Source organism: Vulpes vulpes, chromosome 5, assembly GCF_048418805.1.
Source record: "Vulpes vulpes isolate BD-2025 chromosome 5, VulVul3, whole genome shotgun sequence".
NCBI lineage: Eukaryota > Metazoa > Chordata > Mammalia > Carnivora > Canidae > Vulpes > Vulpes vulpes.
This window is the reverse complement of record NC_132784.1, coordinates 52969150-52981352: the sequence shown is the minus strand read 5'-3', so window position 1 is coordinate 52981352 and position 12203 is coordinate 52969150. Positions and strand designations below refer to the sequence as shown.

Here is a 12203-nt window from a genome sequence, read left to right as displayed (position 1 = left end):
TAAATTTCTAGCTTTTAGTAATTGCCCATCATTTAAAACTTCACATTAATTTTTAATGTGTTGTTACTTGATTCAAAATGTTTTGAATCAAATTAGCATTTTAAATAAAGAGGAAAACTTGACAAATATCATAGATCAATATCTTATAGTGAAGTTGTTTTAAAGTAAATTGTATGATGAACATAATTGTAGGTGGAATCTTAAAGATGACACCAAGATTTCCAGCCCAATCAGTGGGACTGTGAATATAAAATATCACATACCTGATTATGTTAAATTACCTGGCAAAAGGGATTTTGCTGATGCAATTAACCAATCAGTTGGTTCTGGGTTAATTAAAAAAGTTTATCCAGGTGAGCCTAATCTAATCACATGAATCTTCTAAAAGGACTTTCTTTGTCTTTCTTTCTCTTTCTTTCTTTCTTTCTCTTTCTTTCTTTCTTTCTTCTTTCTTTCTTTCTTTCTTTCTTTCTTTCTTTCTTTCTTTTTCTTTCTTCTTTCTCTTTCTCTCTCTCCCCTTCCTTCCTTCCTTCCTTCCTTCCTTCCTTCCTTCCTTCCTTCCTTTAAAAGATTTAATTTATTCATTCATGAGACAGAGAAAGAGGCAGAGACATAGGCAGAGGGAGAAGCAGGCTCCTTGCGGGGAGCCTGTTGTGGGACTTGATCCCAGGACCCTGGGATCATGACCTGAGCCAAAGGCAGATGCTCAACCACTGAGCCACCCAGGTGTTCCCAAAGCTAGCTTTTTTCTGGCTGTAGTCAAAAGAGGAAGTCAGAGGAAGTAAGAATGTTTTCTAGGAGATCGAAGTGATCCCTGGGAAATGGTCATCAAGAAAACAGGAACCTTGGTCCTAGAATGCAAGCAGGTTGGTTTTCAGCCTCATACACCCTTAGCAGAGAACACAGTCAAGCCCACAGTTACTTGTATCCTGCAGAACTCAGAGATACTAAATGGGTCTTGTTTAAAGCTGCTCTATTTCTGGGAACTTATTATGAGGCAAGGAAAAAACTAACACAACAGATGAAGGGTAGTAACTGAACTCACTTACAATGGTAAATTTTAGGGTTCAAAAGACTGAGTTGGCCTTTATTATCTCCTAAATGAAAATAAAAATTGGGTAAACCAAATGAAACTTTTAGCAGATAATCACCAATGAACATGTCGTGATTCCACTTTGTTTCTAACTGAAATCTCAGTTTTTATGATCAGATTTTGGAGATGGACTTGAAATATTTTGATCCTCACTGATGTAGGCCAGAAAATCATTTTAGTATGCTCATCGGGATTTCTTGTAAGGTGTGTCATTACAGCATTTCAGAAAAGAGTATGATGTTCTGGTTTTCTCCTCCGAATAAAGAGGGTGCTGTTACTGTCCAAATTCATGGGATATCATGGCTAAAGGCCTGGCATGTCCAGTCATAGGTAAAACAGTAAGCACACAAGTCCTGTCCTATACACTTTTAGACTGTGGTTTTATTTATCAAAGTGGAGAGTAGTGTTGGAACCATGGACAGCGTTTCTTGGGCTGTTGTGCATTTAATTTGTATTTTCATGGCGAAAACTGTTCTGGCAAATCTTAAATAATTGCCCCAAACGGTGTCTGTTTGCTGCATATCATTGTGACATGAGGGGAGGGACCAGGTTGAAAGGTTGGTATTAAACGTTTGTTTGTAAATATATTACTTGGTAAATTGTTAGCTCAATTTACTTGCGTTAAGTACACCAGAGGGATTCTGCTCTATTAGTGCGATTTGGAAGACAGATACTGCCAGAAATTGCTTATGTGTTCTGAAGCTCCTCTGGTCCTGTTCAATAAATCATTTTGTCAGCTCAAACTCTTTGTGATTGATTAGAAAGAAGAATGCATCAAAATGATTCACTGAGAGGAGATTGTAATCTGACTATTTTACTGGAGTTATATATGATTCTGTTTATCATTTTCCCTTTTTCTCAGCAGAGAGACTAAAGAGCTTTCTGTGGGTTTCTGCCTTAAATAAAACCCATGTCATGTGGCATTCTCCCCCGTGGTGATCTTATGGCACATGCTTTAAGCTGGCCGGATATCATTTCAATCCCAATATAAGGAAGGCTTTCATATGATGTATCCTAAAGCTAGTGTAGGGAAGCTTGATCATTCTTCTCTCTAAGGATAGTTGGCTTTTGCATCAACCGCTCTGCACCCAGTAAAGCTAATATCCACTGGCATATTTTATTTCTTGTCTTAAATGATTTTAAAAAGTACAAAATAATAATAATAATAATGGAATGCTTCAGAAGTGAATACATAAAATCTAGTGACTAATTGTTCACTTTCTCTATAAATAGTATCCTGTCTACCAAGAATGGCCTTTAAATAGAGAAGGTGCTTAGACCTCAGTCATTGAACTTCATTGTAAGAATATCAGTTAGTCCTCTCGTATGGAAAATGGGGACGCTCTCATGAGCTGTCAAATGAGAAACCATGCGCTGAATATGCAAATTGACTTTCTAACTATAGCAGTGCTCTTCTATAAAACAAACTTAAGAAAATTTGAGACAGCCATTTATTTCAGAGGGACACATTTATTTTCTGTGAATCTCATTTTTATCTTGATTGTCAACATGTTTCCTGGCCCTTGTAGGAAAATCGAAACAGTTTGGCTTTGCTTGCTTCTTTATTTATTTTGTTGCAGTTGGTTTTCCTTAAGATTATAACTTTCTTTCTGGAACATAAGTCTGTGAGAATTAAAAAGAAAAAATTACATGAGTCTGCGCAGGGCATATGAAGGGGCAAACTACCTACCAGGCAGATGGGAGTTCGAGACTGATTTGTTAACCTGAAGGCTTGGATCACTTTGAAAAAGTTACTTAGTTTTTTCCAATCTTGGCTTTTTCGTGGTAAAATGGTTATAACACATGTCTGTTGTTGAGAGATTTGAGCGAAATCATGTGTTAGCGCAATGTCTTAAGTTATTGCCAGTAATAGGATGCAGATAAATAATTAGCATTTTAAGCTGGGCTTCTACAGGCAATGTGAGGCTACTTTGAATATGTTTCAGGCATGTTGGGCCACTGACTCACTCAACCTGGAAACATTAGGCTCTTGGATATCTTTCTTTCAATTAGTCAAATGATTACTTGTTTTACTTTCTGTGCGCAGAGTGTTTGGTTTTTTAGAGCTTTGAAAGGACACTGGAGGGAGGTGTTACTTTACATTAGATTCCAAAGGACCTTTTATGTACCCTACTCACTATTTTCTCCTACTAGGAGTTTTGTATATTTACATTTGTGATTGCATATTCTTTTGAGGTCTAATAAACTGTTGGATTGATTGTATTATATTTGAGACTGTAAATGCATACTTGATTTTTGTTGCATTTAACAAGTGTATATTGCCTAATAAGCATACCTAGACTTTGTAAGTATTTTTATTTTTATAGAGGTTCCAGTCTGTTTATTTTCAGCCAGGATGGGGTGATGAAAAGAGCTTTAGAACAAGAGTTAGGTATCTTAATCCTATTTAAGTCTCTCACATTGATTGCTTACATCCCTTGAGTGAGCTGCTTGGTCTCCTTTGCTTCAGCTTCCTGGCAAAGGTCATGGAAAGACCCAATCCCCTTTTTATAAATCCATGTGATAATTTGAAAAGCAAAGTAGTTGGTGAAAACTTGGAAGGTTTGAAATTTTCAAATCTGCCTTCGTAAAGGAGACATTCTGGGATTTCCCGGATAGTTTTCAGGAACATAATATTTGGTTGGGAAGAGAGAATCCCAGATGGATTACGTGAGTAATAGTTGAACTTCTGATAAAATAAAACATAACCTGAAAGTGAGGAATAGGCATACTTTCTTAGGGCATATGTTTTATGTCTGTAGTCATGGCAGTTAAAGTTAGCATCAAAGTGTTTGGAAATTTTCGAGTAGCTCCAGCTGCAATGTTACAGATTGCCTGTATACGAAAACCTCACCAAGCAAAGCATAATGGAGCTCAAGGGCTTTCCACTGTTTCTCAATTTTTGCCCATTTTTTCATATTTCTCTGTTGTCCTCCTTCCTCAAGGTTATATGAGTATTTCCTGACTTGGGACACGCACTTTTAGTCAGTTTTCTCTTACAAAATCTGCAGCAGACTGTTTTGTGGTTCTCTGATGTTTCAGAGTTATGTTAGAAAGACCTTGTTTGGGGGATTTTTGCAGTTGATTTTTCCTACTGCAAATAATAAGATGCCAATTAGTCTATGTAATTATTATTTATAGCACTTAGAACAGTCTGCCATATAGGGCCCTGATCAATAATCGATAGGGAGCTAACAAATGAAATCAATAACAAACTAGAATTCACCAATCAGTCATTCACAGGTATGTCCTCTTACAAACTCTGATGGAGTGCCTCACATATACAACACATGGTTTAACACTTGAAATTCAAAAAGGTGTACTCCACTGCACCAGTGTTTTAGGAACACATGGTGTTAGTAAAAATTTCATAGAACCAGTAACTAAAGCTTAAAATACGTTCAAAATAATATTTTAGCATAGAAGATGCAGAGAAAATTCTGCTATGGTTGGGGAGTAGGAGCAGTGAATATTTTGCACTGGGCTTATGACAATTGAATTGGACTTTGAAAAACCAGGAGGAACTCAGTAGGCAGAGAATAAGGAATGGTTACTCACATATAACTAAAGTCCTGTGCATAAAGGATGGCATTTTGTAAAATAAGGGTGAAATGTTCAGACCTAAGAACAAAAATTTGCCAGTTCATGATTTTTAAACTTCTTAAAAAATTATTATTATAACCATTTAGAAGCCAGTTGAAGATTGTAGTGTGATTATTAAATCTGTTTCTTAGAAATATAACTTTGACGGGGCTGGGCTTTGGGAGTGGAGTGGAAAGTTAGAACCTTAGACATATCCAGGCCAGTTGGGAGACGGTTGAAATGTCATAGACCCTTCAGCAGAGATGTAAACAACCATTTTGAAGGTCAAATTTACAAGGATTGCTGCCCAATTCAGTAAGATCATTGAGGGTGCAAGAGAAATTTCTTATAATTTGGAATACAGAAGCTTTTAAATGTAAGGCAGACATCTGGAACCTGAGAAATGTTTGTTTTATGGGATTCATAGTTTATGAATAAATAAACAAAAATGAGTATAGAGATGAAAGAGATGGATTGTTAGTTGAACACACGTCTCCAGTTTAGGCCTGTGTTACATTAATGGAGGGGTGTATGAGAGAAAATAGCCTGTAGCCTTTCGTGTTCAAAAACATAAAATACTTAGATATTTGTGAAGGATGCCTTCTTCATTTTAGAACCATTCCAGAAATCCCTCTCATAGTGCACAGATTTTTTTTCTTTATGTCCCTTCTGTTGGTATGACATTGGTCTGTGTGTCATGGATTAATAGACACACAATTTCAACACTGAGCCTCATTCCTTTGGGCACTGGTGTGTCCTTGGTGCCTTGAATAGTGTCTGGGACAAAGTCAGAGGCCACAGTGTAGATAATGTTGAACCAGTGGGTGAATGGACAGATGACTTTTTTTCAAACCTATCTTTGGCTGAATTAATTGCTTGTGGTTTTGTAATGCACATTGGAACAGAGTCCAATAAAATCTGTTGATCATAAAACAGCATGTCTGCAGCAGTCTTGTATTGTGGAAGGGTCATAGCCTAGGGAGTTAGAGACACCTTGTCTGACATCCAGTTTCTGCCACCCGAGTCTCTGTTTCACCATCTGAATAGGACAATAAAGCTTTATAGAGTAGTTGGGAGTATTTAAAAATAATCTATGTAGTATGTTGCATAGGAAATTTTTACTCATTAAATGTTAATATAATTTTTATTTATGTGGACTTAACTAAATGGCTTGACTCTATGTTGTGGTGAGAACAGTCACATATTAGCTCTTTCCCTTCTTTTCTTTCTTTTCTTTTCTTTTCTTTTCTTTTCTTTTCTTTTCTTTTTTTTTCTGTGCTCTCCTTCAAAAATGAAACTTTGGTTGTGTGAAATGATTTAAACAAAGTGAAATCAGAGACCATGTTCTGATACCATTTCTGTTTTCCTTTAATAGTAGTATACCTTATTTATTTCCATACATTTATGTGCGTGAAGAAAGGAAAATAACATCTGAAAAAAAAATACTAAACACAGTTTGATCTTGGTTGTACAGCTTTACCTCCTCCTCTCCACAGGGGGAAAAATCATAAGATTGATTGCCATCAGGACTACCTTGTGAGACTAAAGAGAAATCCTGTTCTGCTTTGAGGAAATGACTGCATCTTTGTTGTTATCTTCCAGATTTACTTACGCTTCTTGGACTATGAGATGCAGAATTCAAACGAATGCAAAAGGAACTTTGTAGCTGTGTATGATGGCAGCAGCTCAGTGGGGGACCTGAAAGCCAAGTTCTGTAGCACTGTGGCCAATGACGTCATGCTCCGCACGGGTCTTGGGGTCATCCGCATGTGGGCCGATGAGGGCAGTCGGAACAGCCGGTTTCAGATGCTCTTCACATCCTTTCAAGAACGTAAGATTCTCTGCACTTTATTGTTTGTCCTTCACCTAGGTCTTAGGCTGCAAGGCCCATCAGCTGCTAATGGTGTTTGTCCCGGCAGTGTGAGCACACTGGGGTGTGTCTCACAAGTCCTTAAAATCACTGAGATTCCCCTTCCTTCATTTTGACCCAGTGACAGGAGAGTTACACATGACATTTTGATTACCTGTTTCGGTGCAGGCATCATCACCTTGCCTTAAGACAGTTCACTGTTCAACTGGGAAATGATGATTTGTCTTGTCTTTTGCTTAGCTCTTATGAAGTGAATGGGACTTCAAACAGACTCTGATGAAGTTTGACTTTCAATCTTAAAAACCTGCACAAAAATATTTGGTCAGGCTCTCTTTAGTAAGCTTCTCTTGCAGTCCCCTTTATTGCAAATAGGTCTGAGACAGTCGAGTTCCAATTAAAGTAGGCAAAGAGAGGGAATTGCTTGGGAAGAGAGTAAATAGAAAAAGTTTCAGAAAATATTTAAAATGGCACAATGGGTGATATCCAGAGTTAATGTGCAAAGCACAGCAATTTTAGGAAATTATGTTCTAACAAATAATGAGTCATATTAATAGATATATTTGGAATGTTCTTTAGAAACCCTGAATAGCTCATGTTTAATAATGTTATACAAATGAAAAAAAAATAATCCTGAAAAATTCAGCTTTAAGAAATCAGCATCTTGTATTTTGAAACTGTATTTTTTAAATAGAAAAAACAAAATGTTTTTGAAATCCTCAAGATTTCTTGGTGATAGGCACAGCATGTGCTATTTTTTTTCCAACTCACAAATATTAAATATACTGGACAATTCTTTATATAGTGAATAGTTTTGGCTTGAAATTCCTCTCTAATTACCCAGTTGGAGAATTCTAGGACGCCCGAAGTACCAAATGTCACTCAGTCTTTCTACAACTTGATACCATCATGGAGTGCATTATCTCTCCCAGTGTTATTGCAGATTTAAACAGCAGTTACTATCATGTCCTCATTTCAGTAGTTGATCAAAATGTTAGAGGTAGTACATCTTTATTTCAGCAAGGTATTGGGCCAAAAAAAAAAATTAGTCATGTTCTTGACTAGGGTAGGAAGAAATTCAAGCTACAAGATAGCACATTTCATGTCCTCACTGCTGATCACTCTACAGTAGCCAATAGCTTTTGCCTTTGGTGAGAGGTGAAAGATACTTAATATTCTTCTCAGTCTTGGGTGATAATATGTTGAGAATTCCTGATTAAAATAATACACATAGGGATCCCTGGGTGGCGCAGCGGTTTAGCGCCTGCCTTTGGCCCAGGGCACGATCCTGGAGACCCGGGATCGAATCCCACGTCGGGCTCCCTGTGCATGGAGCCTGCTTCTCCCTTTGCCTGTGTCTCTGCCTCTCTCTCTGTGTGTGTGACTATCATAAATAAATTAAAAAAAAATAATAAAAAAAATAAAATAATAAAATAATAAAATAATACACATATAGAAGGGCTAACCTGTATGTTATCAAAGTTTTACAAATACCACAAAAATCTTCAATTTTTGCCAAAACTGTACCATAAAATGTAATAAGGATAAAATGAAATTATATATTTATGTTTCAAATATCAACCAAAATAACAGTAGTGTAGAAGAACCCTGATGCCTAGAACTTTCTAAAGTTTTATTCCATTCAAACACAGTATGAGCTAATGCTTTTTATTTTTGTCAATTATTTAAAAAGAACCTTAGCAGTCTCAGCTTATGTTATAGAAAGTGAAATAACTCAAAGAAGATAGTCTCGTGGGAAAGCTGCACTGGTCAAACAGCAGATTACATAATCTGTTCTTTTTTGGGCTTTATGAACGAGGAGGCGAGTAATCATTTGGAAGAGGTTAACCAGGATGTAAAAGCAGCTAGAAACATGAGACGAGCCCAAAGGAGAAGTGTTTGTCTTAGAGATTTTGTTGTTGTTCAAAATGTGATAATTGCCTTAGACTTATGTTGGTGATATGGATTAACGTCTAAAAGGTGAGATTTATTTGTTAAATTGTAGGGAAACGTCTGAGTGAAATTTAGGAAAAGCATGTCTAGCTCGTAGGAACTGGGATATTCCAAAACTGAGTGGATTCCCATAGAGGATATAGGCTGTGCATAAAGGGTGATCCCTCTGAAAACAGATCAGCACATGGCATGGATGGTGGAGGGGAATGTCTGTGTTTTGTAGGGAAAGGACTGATAAACCTCAAAGGTTCAATTAAATTCTAGCTGTGACTGAGTTATATAAATCTTTAAAATTCTGCTGATTCAAGAAATGGTGAATTATATCATACTGTGTAAATGCCATTAGAAATACTTCTATATGGGCTAAAAGATAGAGTTTTCATGCATGCACGTAAATGGTCTGCAGGTCTTCCATCATGTGGGTGGACTTTTCAATGTTGAATTCAGAAAAAAAAAAACCATGACCTTCTTCTTCTGTAGGAGGAAAGTACCCATTCTTTTATGTTCTTGTGCAGTAGATGGATTATCACTCTCATTTCAGTGAAGAGTATTACAATAGCATTTTCTGTGATCATCTCATAAATTTTACAATAAGCTTCAATTAGAACAAATTTATCCTCTGTGTCATGTTGCCATGTAGCTTTTTGATATTCTGCTTTTTTTTCTTTTTGGGGGGCTAACACTGGGTGGAATTCTGTATATGCCTAAAATCAAAGTCATTCTGTGATGAAGGGTTCACTATGGACTAAGTCTTTCTCGATTAAAATCAAAGTATTCCAGATAGGAGATGAAAATTTCAAAACAACAAGAAGTGAACCTCAATCAGTGCTGCCACTCAGAAAATGAGTGGTTTGGGTCATTTTAAGGGCTATAAATGAGGAAACAAAGGAATTCTATTTAGGGAGTTTCAAGTTCCCCAAATGGGATTGTTTTATTTGATGCTGGTGGCTAAGAGAGTATTTTGAGTTACATTTTTGTTTTTTTGATGATGACAGGTATAGAACTTATATAATATATATTATATGCATATATGTAGTTTATATGTAGTATACTATCTTATAAATAATTATATAATACATATAATATTCATATTTAAAGTATATCTCTCTAATCATACTCCATACACACCCACAGACACAGAATAAAGATTAGAAGTGTGAAATCAATGACAGCTTTGTCTTACTCAAATAATAAGAAACCACCTTGATGTTTCTTGGTTCCTTGATATTTTTCTTGGTTGTTGACATTTGTTGGGTAGTATCCCCAACACAGTGTTGAGAGGTGCCTATAGCATACTCAACAATATTCCAAAATCTTTCAAAAGGTCTCATGTTGGGACCATATGATGTCTTTTTTTGATATAGTTGATACCCAATGTTACATTAGTTTCAGGTAATGAAACTTAGTGATTTGACAAGTTTATATATGATGCTATGTTCACCACAAGTGTAGCTACCATCTGCCCCATTACATCTCTGTTACAGTATCACTGACTGTAGTCCTTATGGTGTGCCTCTTGTTCCTGTGACTTATTCCCTAACTGGGAACTTGTACCTCCCACCCTCTTTGCCCATTTTGCCCAGCCTCCCAACCCACCTCCCCATCAGTTCATTTGTTGTATTTATAGGTCTGATTCTTAAAAAAAAAAACATTTTTAAAAGATTTTATTTATTTATTCATGAGAGACAGAGAGAGAGAGAAGAGAGAGGCAGAGACAAAGGCAGAGGGAAAGTAGGTTCCACGCAGGGAGCCTGATGTGGGACTCGATCCCAGGACTCCAGGATCAAGCCCTGGGCTGAAGGCAGGCGCTAAACCACTGAGCCACCCAGGGATCCCCTGATTCTGCTTTATGTTTTTTATATTTTTAGATATTACAGAAGAGTTTAGGGACCATCTATTCCAATCCCAAACATTGTGTGAATTGAAACAGAATAAGAAAAGATGCAGGAAGTTAACTGGATTTCCCTGCACACCCTCAACTCCATGCTTAGAGATTGAACACTACTGTGGCAAGGATTGAAGACCTGGCCCCTGAGTTCATACATTCTCTTGTTGATAGCTTTGTCACTTGTAAGGAATGGACAGAGCTTCTATTGTCTAAAGATGATGATGATAAAGATGGTGATAACAATAGGTAGCACTTACATGTCACTCATGTAGCTCAAATATGTCAGCAGTGGTTTATGTGCTTTAAAAACTGAATTTTGATCTTTCTGTCCTGTCTGCTGCATCTTATGTCTACATCTTTTACAAACATGCTAAAATCATACAGTATGCCACTTTCATATGACCTAGAAGATTAGACTCATGTAAAATTAAACAAGGGACTTCTGCTCTGGAACATTAAACATTGTAAAATTAAACAAGGGACTTCTGCTCTGGACACTAATGGATGGAAATAGAAACATATTTTCAAATGATCATATTTTTTACATTTATATTTGAATAAATTACAGAAAAGTGAAAGAATGTGTAGAGGGAGAAGGGAAAGAGAGACTCAAGCAGACTCCCCGCTAAGCATGGTGCTGGATGTGGGGCTTGATCCTATGACCCCGAGATCATGACCTGAGCTCAAATTAACAGTTGGATACTTAGCTGACTGCACCACCCAGGTGCCCCTGCATCACTTTTTATAAGTCATTGATTTTACTCTAAAACAAATCACTCAATTTTTTAGAAATGTGATTATTGTTAGTATAATTTCAATATTGAGCATACTTATATATGAAAATTCATAACCAATCATGATGGAACTGCATAAATAGACATAATGGAAATGTTAGTGAAATGTGTTCAAATTGAGCTGCCTGCCAAACTTTTTCAGCTTTTTCTGTGTAACATAAATTTGCAATAACTAGAATGGATGAATAATGTAAGTAGTATCTAGTTTTGACTTCTGAAATGCTGCTTTCAGCTACTCTTCTGCTTTCATTTAGAAGTTTTGCATCATAAAATCTCAGTCACTTAAGACTTGATTAATGAGTAGCATATTTCTGTTAAAAACAGACAAATACAGAGAGGTGAAAAACAAACTGTCCATTTTAAGATTGTAGCATGTTGTTTATAATAATTTGCTAAAATGAGATAATTTACTTAATTTTTTATTTGTGGCAAAGACTGTGTCAGATATAAACTATAGATTTGTTTACAATGAAGACATACATACAATTGCACCCAAATTCAAAGGAAAATGGAGTTGAAGGCAGAATTTTGAGATGAACCAAAAGATTCCCACCTCACATCCCTTTTCCCTTGAGGTAGGCAGAATCTGTGAATCCCTTGGGATAGCGGTTCCATGATTAAACTGCATTCTGGGGACACCTAGGTGACTCAGGGGTTGAGCGTCTGCCTTCGGCCCAGGGAGTGATCCCGGGGTCCTGGGATCAAGTCCCACATCAGGCTCCCTGCACGGAGCTTGCTTCTCCCTCTGCCTGTGTCTCTGCCTCTCTCTCTGTGTGTCTCTCATGAATAAATAAATAAAATCTTAAAAAAAAATTTAAAAATTAAACTACATTCTGTGGCAAAAGTGATTTTGCAACATGCAGATGGCCCTTAATCAATTGGCTTTGAGTTCATCAAGAGGGAGATTTTCTTGGGTGGATGTGAGTAATCAGGTGAGCTCTCTGAAATAAGGGGAAGCATGGGCCAGAGGAACTGCTGCCCTGCAGGAAGAATGCAGACAGGTATGTTGTGTACTGCCTGCCTGTG

General features: G+C 36.9%; 1 protein-coding gene across 14 annotated transcripts in view; it reads left to right on the top strand.

The window, feature by feature from the left end:
- Positions 1-12203, top strand: part of NETO1 (neuropilin and tolloid like 1) — a 127107-nt gene that overhangs the window by 73213 nt on the left and 41691 nt on the right. For all 14 annotated transcript variants that reach the window (XR_012001584.1, XR_012001583.1, XR_012001585.1 and 11 more), the window contains exon 7: positions 6278-6506. Coding sequence is in view for 11 of the 14 variants with exons in the window: in XM_072758103.1 (XP_072614204.1) it covers positions 6278-6506 (229 nt within the window). In the remaining 3 variants the exon portion in view is untranslated. The remainder of the gene's footprint in view (positions 1-6277; positions 6507-12203) is intronic.